At 38.5% G+C, this 17,993-nt stretch overlaps 1 protein-coding gene across 6 annotated transcripts in view; it reads right to left on the reverse strand.

Moving 5' to 3' along the window:
• Window positions 1–17,993, reverse strand: part of CSNK1G3 (casein kinase 1 gamma 3) — a 48,353-nt gene that overhangs the window by 17,351 nt on the left and 13,009 nt on the right. For all 6 annotated transcript variants that reach the window (XM_028749521.2, XM_028749522.2, XM_077936096.1 and 3 more), the window contains exons 4-11: window positions 14,377–14,417; window positions 12,698–12,767; window positions 7,957–8,105; window positions 6,111–6,345; window positions 3,792–3,877; window positions 3,614–3,698; window positions 2,614–2,762; window positions 1,279–1,374 (exon numbers count right to left, since the gene is read on the reverse strand). In XM_028749521.2, the coding sequence (XP_028605354.1) occupies window positions 1,279–1,374; window positions 2,614–2,762; window positions 3,614–3,698; window positions 3,792–3,877; window positions 6,111–6,345; window positions 7,957–8,105; window positions 12,698–12,767; window positions 14,377–14,417 (911 nt within the window). The remainder of the gene's footprint in view (window positions 1–1,278; window positions 1,375–2,613; window positions 2,763–3,613; window positions 3,699–3,791; window positions 3,878–6,110; window positions 6,346–7,956; window positions 8,106–12,697; window positions 12,768–14,376; window positions 14,418–17,993) is intronic.

A 17,993-nucleotide genomic window follows, 5' to 3' on the forward strand; every position in this document is an offset into this window, starting at 1 on the left:
CTGGCAACTTTGAGCTACAGTTAATATTTGATAGCATATGTATTCTTAATCAGCCCTTGTTGTAAAGATAATAATATAATTCAAATAAAAATGACAGAGCAACTTCAAGAAATACAAAATATGTGGGGACAAATTCAGCGTAAGGCTAAGCAGATTACTCCACCAGAGCAAGCACTTCTGATTGCCTGACGGAACAATCTGCCCTCTCTCCCCCACATGCAGTGTTCCAAGATTTCTTTAGGGGGAGGTGGATGCCCCATTGAGTTAGCTGGCATGGGCTTCCCCTAGCAGGGTTTGTTAGCTAAATCCCACCCACAAACTCTAGAGAACTCCATGAACTATGGGCAAACACTGAACCAATTGTTTCACGAACAGCTATAAAATTATACTATACACCTCAACACTTGGATGCTTTTGGTCACGGCCGCAACTCAATTAGAATTTTTAGCAACAAGTATAATACCTGAGCTAGAACCATTCCCCATCTCTATGTTTGACTTCTATAGAGCTCTTGCTAAGAAAAGATAGCTAGCAATGAGAGCACAGGGAAATCTAGGTATTTCAAAACCTTTGCTCACATCTGAAGTTCAAGCTGTGTCTAAAGACTTCATATCATTCTTAACAAGAAGCTACATTCTGGAGACTGGCAAGAAAGCAACCTTCAACAACAGTAAATGGATCAGGGACAGGTGAAAGGCAATGTGTGCCCTCCTTCCAGGCCCTCTAGGCAAAATTCTCCTCGCCCCTGGATTTAAAACATGGTTATCATTACACGGGTAAATAACAGTAACCACAGAGGACTAACCAGAGTTTCCTCTAAATAAAATTTTAAAACTGAGTTTGATGCTGGCTTCAAATCCTATTTTAATAGGAAGCCTTGTTAACCATAGCAATAGTTTAAGTCAGCGCTGATGTAATGATTAACCATGGTGAAAGCAGGTAAGAAAATTCAGTCTGAAAAAGAGGCTGGTGTGGAGGGATAATGATCCGATATGCACTATCTTTGAAGCAGCTCTTCAATATGCCTCCACTGATCCAGGAAGTCTCTCTCACACTTCCTTTTTCTCTCCCTCCCTCATGCTGACACATAAACCTAACTACATAATAAAGCACTGAACAGTACATACAGAATTACATACAGAGAGTATATTTATTTAAAGAATCAAAAGCCTTCTGTGAATAAATACTGTACTAAGAAAACAACATCTGTTTTACTGGAAGCATGAACTAAAGCAAAACTATGACAGTACAAATGGCACACGTTGACAGACAGCATACCTGATTTTTCGACTGTTGCATCTTATCTCTGTGAGGATGTGCTTCTCTGTTGGAAGATATTGCAGGATCCGAATGGATTGAACCCACTGGCGTAGGCTACAAACAATACATTATGTTGAATACTGGCAATATAACATAGTAGGTTTCAAAGTTACCAGCATATATTTGGGAAAACTGAGTGAAAGGGCATCTTAAGTTTCATGATATTAAGTCAGTCACAAGCCTTGAAGCCTTCGGTATGAAAGAATTACTATCACACAGAGGTTTTGTAAGCTAATGGCATTAATATATGTGAGTAAGAAGGCTAGTTACTTTGTGGACCCACCTGCAAGACTAACGTGAGGTTAAAGTATCCTTTTTTACCCTTTCAGGACACATATCCTTCCAAGCCAACTTACACAAGCAGCAGAAATGCACACTTGGAGAAGAGGGGGGCACAACAAGCAACCTCAGCATATCTCAAGGTTCTACCCCATGGGGCAGCTGAGAAGTGGGGGGGGGGGGGGACGGACAGTCCAGCTGGAACAGAAAAAGCTCCTGATGTCTTTTTCTCTTCTCTGGAAACGTTCCCAAAGGGCAATTAATGGAAGATGGCAAGGAGCGGGAGAAGGGGGGGGGGGCAGTTCAACTAGAGCAAGTTTTCAAAACGTCAGAAGTACACTTCCATTACACAGTTTAAACTTAATACCAGGAAGTAAAACACAACATTTTACTGGAAGGCTAAATGCAGGCTATCTTGATAGTTGCTTCAGTTAATGTCCTACATCAGAAAATGTAGCAAGTGTAGCAAGAGGCATCTAACAACTAGCAAGTTACATTTGCCATTTAACCCTACAGTATCTGAATTTTGTGGATTTAACGTATTGTGAACACTGTGGCTTATGAGAACAAACAAGTTGCCCTGATATGATTAAACATACGTGTTTTATAGGCTACCATACTGTCAAACTTAAAGAACATGGATTTCAGAGCTAGTTTCTGTAAACAAGACCTCATTAGGCTCTTTTGATTAGACCAACCAAACATAACAGAGCGGTAGATATATACAAAGGAATGTGAAACAGGATATAGCTTTTGCAGTTCCTACTGCTAAAGTCCTGCTTACAGAGTAAATAGTGTCCTCTACACACTCAAAATGCAAGACAAATATAACCCAAGAAAGGTCCTATGAAATATCTGCTTATGGCTTCAGAAAAAAAATTAAGGTAATAGAGGATACAATGGAGTCTCTTCTATGTATTTGCTATATTGCAGAAAAGTAGCTTATATGCTAGCAGATATTCTGTCATGAGTTTCAGGGACAATAGAAAAGTACTTGTTAAACTGTACACTTACCAGCTGTTTACCAATCCAGTCATATTCATAATCAAACATATAGCCCTTCCGATCAAACAAGTCTGTAAAGAGCTTTCTTAAGTAGTCATAGTCTGGTTTTTCAAAAAAATCTAGTCTTCTCACGTAACGAAGATATGTAGCCATTTCCTCTACATGAATAAACAAATAATTTTAAATATCAGTAAAAACAGAGACCTGCTACTCTAATCCTTAATTCAGTTTTCAAATACAGAAAAGTATTTTTACAAACTGGAATTTAGTGCACAAAAGGGGACTAAATTTTGGCTATTGATTGAACAAAACACAATGCACTATATGTGGGAGTTGCCTCTGAAAATGGCCCAAAAACCTCAGCTTGTCCCAAGTAAGTCAACAAGACTGTTAACCAAGACAGGAATATGTGATCATATTGTTCCAATGGTTTGTCATTTTCACTACCTTTCAGTCTGTTTCCAGGGACAGTTCAAAGGGCTGGTATTAACTTTTCAGGGAGGTGCATTCCCAAAATACCCTATCAGATGTTTATTAAGGTTATCGGCTTTGGAGACACCACAAGTTTTGTAAGATGTTTCATAGCCAAATATTTTGCCAATTGTGAGATCGTTCTCAATATGGGATATTGGACTCTTAGCGATGAAAGCCCTTTTGGCAGCTGCATAGTTGATTTCTGAGATCTCCCTCATGAATTCACTACATGTCTACCAGCCACCAATTGCATGGTCAGCTTCATAAAATCTATTTGAAACAACAGTTCCTCTTACATAGCAGGCAAATGACAAATGTGGGGCAGCACAAGAAACAATGAAACCTGTTTCCTCACCAATATGCTAAACATTAATTAAACCAAAATGGTGAAGGTAAGAGTCAAGAAAAAATATGCACGACTGACATCACAAATATGACCATGGTGTGGCAACTTAATTTAGTGAGCAACTTAAATTTGGCAATGTCTATACTGTCAACTCTATACTGACAGTTCTTTTACAGAAGAAATGATTACCTGGAAAGTTCTCACACAGTACTTCTATGGGGGTTGCTCGCTTTGTGTCTCCAATTTTCTGATACCGTTCTTTCAATGTATCTGCCTAAATTTGAAAAGATATTGAGTTGCTTCAGAAATATTTTATGAAACTATGACAATACTTGAGCAAACAAAATTCAAATAATTGGCACACTACCTTTAAGCCTTGCCATGGAAGACTGCCTCTTAAAAAATACATGAACATATGACCTAAAGCTTCCAAATCATCTCTTCTACTTTGCTCTGGAAAAGTAAAGTTAAAATGTTAAGACTCCAAGTTCTGAACTTATTCATAAGAAAGGAATGATACAAGATGCACAGCTACAAAAAATATATTTGCTATGTTCTACAGCTTTTTCTCAAGTATAATTTTAGGTAAAAAAAAAATCTTGGTAAGAAAACAAATTATTCTTTACTTATCAAGCCTTTAAAAGTGTGGAAATATGGAGTCTAAATTTAACTGCTACTGCTATAATTAAATTATATATTTAAGTAAAAAAGAGCTGCTTTGAAAATGAACTGTGTTGTTGCCATGTTATAGCAACAAACAAGATATTGGAGGCTTAAACCTGCAAGAGTTGTGTTCTAGAAAGCCAAGACACACTATTCCAGCTCTCCATATTCCTGAATGCAAAAAATGAACTCTGCCTATTGATTTCAGAAACATGTGTTTCTATTCCCCTCCACCCGCCACCTTTTTTTCTTTTGGGGAAGTGTGGAGAGTTTCCAAAGGCTGCGTGCAAAACTGCTCACAGCACCCTTTCAGGACCAGGGAGTGGGAGGAGAATAATAGCTATGAACACCGCTTTTAAGTTCCCCCCAGTTTTATGGCTGTATTATGAAAGGTGCCCACAACATACTGTTCTCCCTTCTGAAAAAACAGAGAACTTCATACATTGGCTTCTGAAAGCACTTGTGAAACTGCCATGATTCCAGTCTTACACAAATTCTAGATCAAGTCAAAGAGATAGCCCCATCTGCAGTTCTTAAAACACTTTTGAGTTGTTTGGATCCAGGAGGTTTATTCTCTTTCTACAAAAGAATAAAAAGCAAGCCACATCCTCCAAAGCACAACCTTTAGAAGAAGAAGAAGAAGAAGAGTTTGGATTTGATATCCCGCCTTTCACTCCCTTTAAGGAGTCTCAAAGCGGCTAACATTCTCCTTTCCCTTCCTCCCCCACAACAAACACTCTGTGAGGTGAGTGGGGCTGAGAGACTTCAAGGAAGTGTGACTGGCCCAAGGTCACCCAGCAGCTGCAAGTGGAGGAGCCGAGACGCGAACCCGGTTCCCCAGATTAGCAGACTACCGCTCTTAACCACTACACCACACTGGTACACAGTGGTACACATTTAACCATATGAGAGGCTGCCTATTCACTTGAAATCTTCCAAGGTCGTGCTATAGGTGTCCCTGCCCTCAGTTTAGGCAATTGACAAGTGGGGATAAGACACTTTTCTGTGGTAGCCCTTCATTTTTGGAACTCATTCCACAGAGCTCTATGAGGCACACAAGCTTATATTATTGGACACACTAATTATCCAGGGCTTTTACTTAACTGGATCTTTACTGCTGCTTCTTTTTATGTAGCACTGATAGTGGTTTGTTTATTTTGATTGTTTCATTTCTATTGTTATATTTACCGTATCTGTTTTGAATTTTGTAGCGTGCGCTATCTTGGACACAAAGTTACAAAACAGTTGCTATTAGCATTGAGTTGTATGATGAATCACAGCCATCATGGTTGGAATAGGAAAGAAAAAAAGAGATAACTCAAAATGAAAAGGTACAGATGGTATGGTCCAAAGGCCCATGTAGTACAGTATCTGTTCTCACAGTGGCCAACCAGAAGCCAATGGAGAGCCCACAAGCAAGAAACGAGCACAATGCACTCACTATGCACCCCAGCAACTAGTATTTAGAGACATACTGGACTAGCAGCCATCTATAGCCCATCTATGTGCTCCATCAATCCCCTTTAAAAGCCATCCAAATAGGTGGCTATCACTGCGTCTTATGTCAGTGAATTCCATAGTTTAACAATATGCACTGTGTGAAGAATTACTTTTTTTGCCTCTTCTGAATCTTCCACCATTCAATTCATTGGCTGACTCTGGTTTCTAATATGATGCAAGGAAGAAAAATAATATCTCTACTTCTCCACTCAATTTTACACATTTCTATAGGTAAAGGTAAAAAGGTAAGGGGCCCCTGGATGGTTAAGTCCACCTTACTTGTATTTTATTTAAAACGAAAAGCCCCATACATTGTAACATTTCATCATACGAAAGCTGCTCAAGTCCACTACTTAAACACAAAAGCAAGTATTTTTATGCTCAACATACACTCAAGTACCCTTTGATAAAACAAATGAAGCCTATCTGAACCACAAAAACAAGTCATTTGCAAAAGTGATTAATATTATGGTCAGAATTCTAGTGAATTGGTTAAGTTTGTGTTCTAAAAATAAATACATACCTTTTCCTAAATGTGTATTTATACTCATGTATCTAGCAGTTCCTGTAAGGCTTTTGTGTTCTCGGTATGGTATGTGCTTCTTTGTCTCTGGATCTATATATTCTTTTGCCAAACCAAAATCTATAATATGAATAATTTGTTGAGTTTTGTTTCCTGGTCGTCCTATTAAGAAGTTTTCAGGTTTTACATCTCTGTATATTAAGTTCTTTGAATGAACATATTCCATTCGAGAAATCTATTAAACAGAATGAAAGAAAGTTTGTTTTTTTACCACAACTATAGCAGAACAAATAAAAACAAAAAAATGCTGTATCTTTTCTGTCTTGAAAGAACATGTTTCTTCATGTGTCAAAATAAAAATGGAAGCTCTTCTTTCATTGAAACTTCTAGCTTTGGTTGAGTCTGCAACAGCAGGCACTCTTTTATGACGTGAGCAGCTAAGTGGCCTAGCACAAACAACAAAACACATGGACTCCCAAGCCTCTTTGCTGCTTCCCAGTCATTTTGCTGCTGCTCTACGCTGAACTTAAGCCATGGTTTGGTTTAATACATCATCTACATCCAGGCTGTCTCCAGACAAGCTACAAACTAACAAAAAATTTCCCCATGATCTATGATTGATGGTTTGCCTAGGGAGACCTGAACCATGAGTCAATGTTCTGATAACACGTTAAGCCAAACTACAACACAGCAGCAAAACATCTGAGAAGCAAAGCAGCAATGTTCACTTCTTCGGGAGTACACACGTTTGCTTTTTAGTGCTGAGTCACTGTGTGTGTTTCAATTACTCTTTGTTAAACTAAGTAGTGCTTGCATTCTGTCCATTAAGATTATTAGGCAACCACTTTTAAACTTTAATGCACCTAAGGAAAAAATGGCCAAGATGAGTGTGTAACAATTCTCCGAAAAAGGAAAGTTGATTTTGAGAAAAAGGCTGCAAGATTTATTGTGAAGAAAATGGATTTGTGATAAGAATTCAAACCTGCTTAATAGAACCCCAGCATTGCCTTGTAAATTAAATGGGTGCTGAATGAACAGACCTAAAAATATTATGAAAATCTGCACCTGAATTACATAATGCAGAAACTGGTACTGAACGCAGCATGCTGAAAATCAGTTTCTAGGTAGTACAACAATTAAAATGAGCCTGAAATATGAAGACAGCCCCAAGTGAAATCTCAAAAACCCAGACAGGATAAGGTCCAAGGAGGAGTCCTGTGGAAGAATAGTTTGCGGGGGGGGGGGGGCAGTTGCATTGCTGTTTGGTCCTTTCCATGAATAACAGAGACAGAGCAATACAATTCACAAAGTTCAGATTTTCTACGTTCAAATGTTTTTCATCAGTGAGCATACAGCATCCTCAATTATATTCCATGCTAGGTCTAAATGTAATGGTTTGTTTATTAATGTATTTAGTTAAGTATAAAGATGTGGCTTGGATCCAGAGTAGCCCCTCTACAAACAAAAGGGCAGTTTGTAAAAAGCAGAGGTTATCTATAGTAAAAGAGGGATGGGAGGCAATATTTGCTGATTCCCCCTCCCCCCCTCCATTTATCTTCCAGAATATTTCAGAGGTTCTTCCAACACTTTGAAGCAGGTTTTTAGTGGAATCTGTGTGAATCATCTGCCCTCCTTTCAATGACTAGAACTCTGCTCATAAGACCTCCATAGCCAACCCTTTGTCTTCATGACATCTAACAGTACCGTTCACAGAGAAATACAGTGGAAAACAACCCTAACAAGTTTTAAGCAACCAAGTGACACATTCTTTCTGCATTTGCTCAAGGAATATCCAGCTAATACTGAATGGACCATTATTTAAAAAAGAAAATAGAAGTATACTCACCAACTGTATGGCTATCATAAGAACAGTTTTTAGAGAAAAAGTCCTATCACACAAGTCAAATAAATCTTCCAAACTAGGTCCCAGTAGTTCCAGCACCATAGCATTATACTTGCCACAAGGGCCAAAATAGTAAACCTGAGGTATTCCATCTGGGAAAATGAAATGAAACAGTCATTTCAACACACTTTTGTTCTAAGAACCATCTCACATTTCAACTGGAGAATAATTAAGACTATCTTACACAAAGATTTCCACAGACTTTAAGCTACTTATCACTATTAAGTTTCTTGTTTCAGGAAATATTTGATTCACTAAATAATTCTTAAGTTCTCCCTTTTCATTGTAGTTTGGGCTGTACTTGAAATATTATACTGAAATACTAGGTTTTGTAATCCTAGGAATGTGCAGACTTAAATGTTGGTATTTAATTATTTGCTATGACAGGTTGCCAGTAATTGTGCACAATAACTTAATTACAAGATAAACATCCACACACAAGGTACACAATGAACTTTATGAAGCCCAATCTTATGGTATCTTGCAAAGTCTAGCACATTGTCTACTTAACGGTTGTCATGCACCACTGCTATCAAGATAAAATATAAAGTTACAACCAATGAATTTTAGTATTTTTACCAGAAGATGCTAGAATTTCTAGCATTTTGCCCATGTCTATACTTAACATTGTCCATCATCTTCTGTTTGCTACAACAGAACCAAGGTTCTGCGGATTTCTAAATCCTGCAAACTGTATCTATGGAGCTCAAGAATAAGCACTTCACAGTGCATGAGATCAATAAAGCTAACCTGAATCTAATAATACATTGCTCTTTCAGAACATGTGTAGTTCAGACCTAAAACATTTATCTGGTTTGAGCCAGTGGCTCTGAAAAGTAATCCCAGTGGCAATTTTATGAAACATTATCTAGAAGAGCATGCAATGGTGTATGGGCGACAGGCCTGCACTGTTATGCAGCTAACCATGTCTACTCAGAAATAAGTTCAACTGAATTCAATGGCACTTGCGTGGAAGTAAGTGGTGTTGCAATTACAGCTTTAGATAATGCTCAGAGAAGACCCATTGAAATAAATGAATCTAAGTTGGTCTAAGTTGGCTATCACCATATGGATATAGGCAGATAATTCTATTGTACATCTCTTACTATCATCATCATCTATCTGTTATTACTATCAATAGTAGTTCAAAATCTGGACTAAAAGCTGTATGCCTGTGTTTATATAAAAAATGCTGTAAGACCCCAAATAAACTGTATTTTCCAACAGCAGATATATAAAGCTATAGTGCTTCCTAATGCTCCTTAACCTAGTGTACCAGTTTTCCTTGGGCAAAGAAAAAGCTACAAATGGTCTGTGGTGTATTTTATTCAAAGCATGTTTCAGAGAACATGTTTTCTGTGAAGAGCCTGTGACCCATGGAAAACAATCAAGTGCCATAATCAAAAGTAGGCAGTGCCTGGGGGGGGGGGGGCGGGAATCCGTGGGAGTGGTATATTTTATTTGTGGCCTCTGTTTTCAGCTACCCCTCCCCTTCCTTTCTCTCTGATCCCTCTGTCAGTGTTGAGAGAAAATATCGAAGCTCAGCAATGGAAACCGCTTGTGCAGAGATACCAGAGGTTGCCTGCTTTTCCCATTCAACCTTTACCCAACTAGCTACAGAACATATACAAACTTCTACATCAAGTGGAGCTGAAAAATCAAGAACAAGCCTAAACCTATTGTCATATGGGGCTTTTTCATCTTTCTTGCAATAGGTGGAAAGTGTGTGCTGGCTTAACAACGCTCCATTAGTCAGCAAGCAGCAGCAATGTCTTCTGCAGACACTTCACAGAAAGGCAGGCCCTGTTGGCAGCAAATCGCTTCCAAATCTGGTGAGCTTCCCCATGCATTAAGATGGCAGCTGGGAGCCAAGTCACATTTGCTCATGAGAATCCAACACTGCACTTGTTACTGGTGCTGGCCAAAACCTAATGACACCAAGAAACGGATCCTGACAAGATCAGGTACCAGGTACATCAAACAAACAAAAAAGCTTCTTCACTGGAGGTATTTAAGCAGAGGCTAAATGGCCAACTGCCCGGGATGCTGTAGTTGTATGCTGCATTGCAGACCTTGCATTGAACAGGATACTATACTAGATAACCTCCGAGAACCCTTTCAAATCTAATTCTATAGTTCTAGTAGCTGAAGACGGTTTCAGTCACATGCACTACATTGGATATTTTTGATGCTTTGGGGGGATCCTCAAATGTAGCTCCCCATCATGCACCAGTATCACTATGCTCCTTTCATCCCAACACAACAAAGTTGGGGAACTAGTGGGCTGGATGCAGCCCATGGATCCTCCCCCTTCCAGCCCACAACATCCACTCTTTGTGCCACCCCCACTAGCAGGTTTTAGGCTGAAAAGAACTTCTTATTGAAACCAATAGCTGGCTTTATTTTAAGGCCCAATTATGGTATGGGGGCTAGACTTGTAGAACAGACCCCCTCAGTAACTCCAAGTAGTTTAGGAAAGTGTCTGAAATCTACAGTGGTGCCCCGCAAGACGAATGCCTCGCAAGACGAAAAACTCGCTAGACGAAAGGGTTTTCCGTTTTTTGAGTCGTTCCGCAAGACGGATTTCCCTATGGGCTTGCTTCGCAAGATGAAGTGTCTTGCGAGTTCTTGCGAGTTTGTTTCCTTTTTCTTAAAGCCGCTAAGCCGTTAATAGCCGCTAAGCCGCTAAGCCGTTAATAGCCGCTAAGCCGCTAATAGCCGTGCTTCGCAAGACGAAAAAACCGCAAGACGAAGAGACTCGCAGAACGGATTAATTTCGTCTTGCGAGGCACCACTGTATCTATATGATACATACAGACAGAGGATGCTGCTAATGAGCAACATGCAAAACATTTCCACTGAATAATATATACCGAGTACTTCATCATATTAAGCTGTTTTGTTGTCAAAGTTAACATCCAGTTTCTTGTTCACAGAACTATGAACTAAACATCATCAAAATACAGTAGAAAATATAACAAACAACAATGCCCTCTGATACTTCACTACCATGGTTCAAATTTAGGCGGCCAACAAATCTCCTAACAATGTCAACTAAAAGTCTGACATGAATGCAACCAGTTATAATAGACATCTTCTTTTGTAACAGCAGTATAGAAGATATAATCATAAATGGTTTTGTCGTGTACGTATGCTAAGCTCTTGTTCTAGATGAAAAATATTAGCAACCTAAGTTGCATTAGTCTGATTCTCATATCTCATTAAATCAGTTAAAATGAAATGTGGTTTTATGTGAACAAGGAGTATGCTTGTGCATGCTGCTAGATCACAGGCATTTTGGTTTTCCCCAGTTCCTGCTGCTGCCACACTGGCAAGGAAAGCAGCAAAACAAACCATGAGTAAAGAGCAAGTGAATAAACCATGAAACCAGGTTCTGCCAAAACAACAAGTCAGGCTATGACTTTGTTTCTTATCCAGCACAGCAGGAGTGGAGAGAGAAGTGCCTGCAATTTCAGGATTGTATACCAGCATTCTGCTTGCTCTTGTTAAACCACATTTTATTTTAACTCCAATTTAATATGATTTGCAAGCCAGGCATTCATCTACTGCAATTTGGGCAACAAAGAAAAACTGGAAACTTCATTTTCAAACACGCTGTGATATACGTTGGTCATCTTAGGTTTTGGAGAACATGCAACATCAGCAAGCAGAACATGGAATTGATGCAAAACCTGCAAGAATGCTCTTCGGCATACTATTTCTTACATAAATCATAGCAGCGTATTGGATTTGCAATATAATTTCAATCTATTCAAACCTACTACCTCAGGGGTTACCACTATAATTAAGGACAATGAGGACTAAACAGTACTGAAAGAAGTGGCAAGAGATTTGGTGAGGCATAACTAAATAGAAATGAGTGAACAACCAATTCCTACTGCTCCCAGAACACTAGTTTTGACATCTTTATTTCAGTGGATTCCAGGTGGATTTTTAAGAACTTCAGACTCGACAAATGTACAAGGCAAACACTTTCTATTCCCTGCATTTCTGGCTTCTTGGTTCCTGTCATTCCTATGGTGGGGGGGTGCATTTTCTTATGATACGCAGGGTAGAAGTTATCCAAAGAGGAGTACTGTCTAAATTTATTATAAGCTACTGTGTAGCACCTTGTCCTAGGACCGATTTCCATAATGATAGGCATAAAATACACACATAGAAGACAGCCAGTAAGGTCTGCACCCAGTTCTGGTCATGGAGAACAGCAGAAGCATATTTTCTGAACACAGCTGCCTCACCAAAGTATTGCACTTTGGTCTCTGAGCTACATTTTATACTACTCACGTAAGGTCAAACTGAATGTTATATACTATATTGGAATTAAATCTCAGCAACACTTTCTCCAAAGCAGCCTTGCAAGGATCGAGGTACCTAACTTTCACTGGCAGATGTTTTTCCTCTGAAAAATGTATTTCCATAGGGTAAACACATATGCTGAACGCTGGCCAGAGTAAAAGAAATCTGAGCGATTTCAACGGAAAGTTGTCATCAGGCTAATGCTAGATGTAGCTTCAATGAACTGTGTAGCAAGTACCTGTGACTATTAATAGTGATAAAATGCACAAATATTTACATATCAAATTGTGGGACTTTTATTAACCAATCTATATCCTCATTATTGTAGTACTTCACATTATGCTACAACTTGCTAAATTATACTTACCACCAGATCCTAACTGCTTGTAGAATCTGTATTCCAAGTGCAGCTGTGGTGCTCTTGACTTCATTGGCTCCTGAAGAGACCAAGATTTTAGATTTTAAAAGTCAAATTCTCAACGCAACAATGTTAATAAGACTGCTATCTGAAGAAATATCTTTCCAATTTTCTTTCAACCAAAAGAGACTTTGACAATATTTACTTTCTTAAATCCGTTTATCACAGTGCAATACTGATAATACAATATTTACACCTCTTTTAATTTGTACTCCATACTGCATATAGAACTGCCATTTCAAAACTGTTTCTTTGGGATTAGGAAGAAACACTGGATGCCAAAGGCAGAATTAAAATATATGCAATGTCTGGAGGTGCTGTTAATTTAGCAATTACAGGCGTAGAAATCACAGTTTCAAAGGAACACAAGCCACTAGCAGCCAGGAAAAGCATATGGGCACAAACATGCACCTATTGCAATAGTAATTTCCCCAAGTGATCCCTCTTCCAAGGCAAGCAACTGTTTTGAGTGCCCCCTAACATAAAAATCTCACGTTAGGTCAATGTACACAGTATTTATTTTCTCTTCCTTGATCCTCTGAAACAGGGAGGACCACTCCCCTCCCCTTTTCTGAATCTCTTCTAGTCTACCTTTTCACCAGACACCACTTCTGTAAAAGGGTGGAGGAAGAGGGAGAGACAGAGATGATTTCCTTTCACAGCCAAACTCCCCAGATTTTATCACACAGCTAATGCCAAGGGACAAATCAAAGCGTCTGTGCTTTCCCTTTGGTTATTAACAATGGGGCGGGGGGGGGGTGCCCAAATATGTGCATGTCCAAAACTCAAGGCATTAGATACAATGCCATGTAGAGTAACACTGCTGAAATATAAAGATCAGTAACACTAAATAAAGCATTTAACAGGAGCAAATCATAGGCAACCAAAAAGCTTAGAAAATATGGAACAATACTACAAGGGGCAGAACACAGATCTTCAGTGAAATGCTGGCACTCTTGACCCAATGACAAGACTGACTAGAAAGGGTCAGCAGAAGCATAGGCCATATTGTCAATTATTATTATTAATTAATTTATACCATGCCCATCTGACTGGGTTGCCCCAGCCACTGTGGGTGGCTTCCAGCGTATCTAAAAACATAATACTGTAAAACATTACACATTTTAAAAGGTTGCACATGTTTTTCAAAGCACTGAGAGAAACTACCCAGATAATCTGTTTAGGTATGAGCTTTGTAATAGCAAGAAGTTTCTTTTTTTAGTATTTATCACCAAGACGTTAAATTAATTGCCATTTTCCTGTAGGGCTGTGGCAGAGGGAATGAGCATGTGCTGGTGTTCCATGTTGCCAAAAATTGCTTGGAAAAAATGCTGGGCCCACTGGAGTGCAAAGCCAGTGCTGAGCCAGTCATCTGAGTAGTAACAAGTAGCTTGAAAATATTAAACTATACATATTAGCAAAAAGGTTTGATGAAAAGTATTTTAACCATTGGTATACTGAATAATAAATGACTTGCTGTATCATGGAAAAGTGGAAGTAGCTGGCAACTGTGCGATCTCTGAATAAGGCCTGTAACTCTTTCATTTTAGATACAACTTGTTGAAAGCAAGCATTATTTAGTTAATGAAAATCTAAGAGCTTGTAATTATTAATTAATGTCAACTTACCAGCTTAATTGCCACATATTCATTTGTATACAAATTTTTTCCTTGAAAGATAAGAAACAAGAATGTCAGATTTCATACCTCTGTAATATGTATATATAGATATAGATGGCAAAACATCTACATTGAAATAAAAAGTTGGTGGAACTTGCCCATTTGCTTCAATATGTAAAGTCTGTCAAACTCTTATTGACCATGAAAAATCAACATTTTATTAGTATACTATCTATCTGCACTGGGTATTAAATACAATAAAGCTACTTAAAGAAAACCAATGTGCAGCAGCTGACAGCTTCAGACACACACTTGTTCCTTGAGCTATTTGTTTATCTCTCAGCATTGAAAATTGTTACTTTAAGAAGTAAAGCCTCTTTTAGTTTGTACAGATGGGAACTAACAATTACACACACAGAAAATCACACCACACAGAAAATCACAATGCTTACCTAAACACAGGCTTAGACTCTAGCTTTCATTCAGTGAATGAAACTAAGATCACAGAACGGGGGATCTTTCACTCCCCACTTGCAGACACCAGTGCTGCTATAAAATCTATTTTGGAAATTGAATGAGAATTGGGAATGGTTTACGGGGCTGCACAGGAATCTGTTGCAAGTTGCCCTCCCCCCGCCTTACATAAATGAAGGGGCAATTTAGGATCCAAGGCATAGTAACTGTATAATCGTATCTGCATTTTATTAACACTCAATGATGAACTATGCAACCAATGAAATACAATACAGTTTAAAGAAGCTTAACTGATTATTCTGAGCATGCAATGTTTATTAATTGTTTAGTCAACCATAAACAATTTCTGAAAATTATTCCAGTACGAACAATAAGCAAACCTAAACAAGTTAATGACCTTATAACCCTCTTAAACTGTAAAGCCTTGATTAAAGTGTTTAATTACAACTCATATCAACACAGTTTTCCCTAGTAAGTTAGCTGCCCTTTAATTAAAATTATATAGAGATATCACAAAAGGTAGCTAAAGGATTGCAGAGTTCTACCTAAACAACAGGAGAGGGGTTACTTTTTTCCACTGACGAATGTAAAGTAAAAATATCAGAACATTGCACTTTACTTATTAACATAAAGTTACAAATTCCAACAGAAAGACAGACTTTGCCTGCTTTTCCCAATAATGTTTATGCCACTTAACTGTTCCATGAGTAGCTTAACTTGAAAGGACAAGACTGTCAATGATCATAAATTGTATTTTTGCTGGATTTACTTTTATATTTCTAGAACTGAAACAAATGTGGATATTTCTAAGTCAATGAGGAGCACTTTTTTATCCCAATAATTTGTATTGTTTCAGTACAGTATAAGGACAACAAAACAACTCAAACAGGAAACATTAGTCCAGTTACACAGAGTAGACTCCACAACTTTACAATCACAAGTCCATCCCGATTGTGCAATCTATGAGTACAGTGGTACCTTGCAAGACGAATGCCTCGCAAGACGGAAAACTCGCAAGACGAAAAGGTTTTTTGTTTTTTGAGCTGCTTCGCAAGACGATTTTCCCTATGGGCTTGCTTCGCAAGACGGAAACGTCTTGCAAGTTTGTTTCCTTTTTCTTAACACCGTTAATACAGTTGCGACTTGACTTCGAGGAGCAACTCATAGCACGCGGTGTGGTAGCCTTTTTTGAGGTTTTTGAAGACTTTGGTATTTTTGAAGCTTTTCCAAAACTTTTCCGACACCGTGCTTCGCAAGACGAAAAAAATCGCAAGACGACAAAACTCGCGGAACGAATTAATTTCGTCTTGCGAGGCACCACTGTACAAAAACAAAAATCCCAGGGACACTACTTATTGACATATCTACAGGAGCACTTAACTTTGATGGGCAATTATTTTAAATAAGTGACCAGTTCAGCATATATTTTAATGTTAGATAGAACTACTGAAGTTCATCCCTTCCAAAATTTAGTTTATTAACTATATGTTCCATTAATCGATGTTTCAGCATATAGTCAAAACCTAAAGCTATTTGAGGTTTATAGAAAGGCAAGACAACAACAAAAATAATAATCAAGCCTTTCACTACCAACAACACTTTGCTATTTTATCTATAAATAACAATAAGTTAGAATCACTATGAAGCCTTTAGCATGAAGCAAGAGGCTAGATGAATGCTGACATCATCAAAAAAGGGTTACTCATTTTTCCTCCCAGACACCTGCTCCATAAACCATAATCTCAGATGATAGTCATATTGGGTTCAGTAATACAATTTTGTAGCTGCCAAAAAGTAAGCATGGCCCTCTACTGCTTGGACTTATTCTTGTGTCAGTAACAGATGAATATTTTGCTCATAGTTGTATCCACCATCAAGAGTTTCATCCTTGAGGGCTAATGGCACGGCTGTGGGAGAAATAATGTAACCCTGACTACTGATATGATTGGGACATCCATATGTTATTGATGTGATGTCATGAATCTGTTTTTCTTTTTTGCTAACTGGTGTGTCAACAAAGTATTTTTCAGTTAAAGTGGGAGAAATTTTGTGAACCAGAAAAGAATATTTTATTGGCTCATGGCTTCTTTAAGAAATGGTAGAAAGTAGCATAGGTGAGCCAGCTGTTTCCTGGCTTCATGAGCAGCTGCTCAATCATAGCCTCAAAGGTTATGAGAAATGTGGAGCTGGAGCTCCTTAAGGAGTTGGAGCAGAGCCCTTTCATTAGCTTTATCATTAATCATACTCTGAAGAAAAAAATATACTAAAGCTTTTAGTTTCTAAACCTAAACACATTTACTAGGAAGCAAGTTCCACTGAACACAGTGGAATTTGCTTCTCAATAATATGCATAGGTTCGTGCTGTCTTACATGAGGAAGAAAAATATTTACTAAAACAAAACATATTATAGGCAACATGCAAGTGAATGAATGAGTTGTGGTCTAAAGGAGGAGAGATGAAGCTCTCTGTCCTTTCCTCCCTCCAGCAGCCTCTTCTGTTTCAATGCTAGGCCTAGAGGAGAGTACTTTGCTGCCTCTACATCCAGTGTAGAGTTCAAAGGGGCTTCCAGACAGAAAGATGGAACGCTCTATCCCATTCACTAGTAGCCCCCTGCATGTGTTTGCATGTGACATGGAATATAAAAAGTACCCTTCTCCAAATTCAGTACGGAAACCAAGGGATGTGCTATTCGTCTCATCCCGTGGGATGCACTTCTATGCTGGATGTGGAAGAGGGAACCCCACTGTTCTCTACACCTGGCATGAAAAATAAACCTGTAGTTTTATTTGGCCTATTTCTTATGCATAAAGTGTGACCCTCTGATGTCAGCCCCTTTTATAAGTAGCATGCTAGTAATTTGTGGACTTGTTGGGAAGCCTGCATTTTATATTTGGTGAAATGAGAATCAGTTTGGGAATATAATGAGGACAGCTTCCGAGATAGATGTTCTTTTAGGCACTATTGCAATGCAGATGGCACTGGCACATGTGCTTAGACAGTATGGCTTGCTCTTATTCATTTCATTACAGAAGACCACTTTATAGAAAGTACTCCTTTTTCCAATCGTAAGACATAGATAAATTTAAAGATGTATGTGAAACAAATTTGGCAGCCATCTAAAAAAAATAAAAGTGGGATAAGCCTGCTAGTC

The sequence above is a fragment of the Podarcis muralis genome, chromosome 11 (assembly GCF_964188315.1).
Source record: "Podarcis muralis chromosome 11, rPodMur119.hap1.1, whole genome shotgun sequence".
NCBI lineage: Eukaryota > Metazoa > Chordata > Lepidosauria > Squamata > Lacertidae > Podarcis > Podarcis muralis.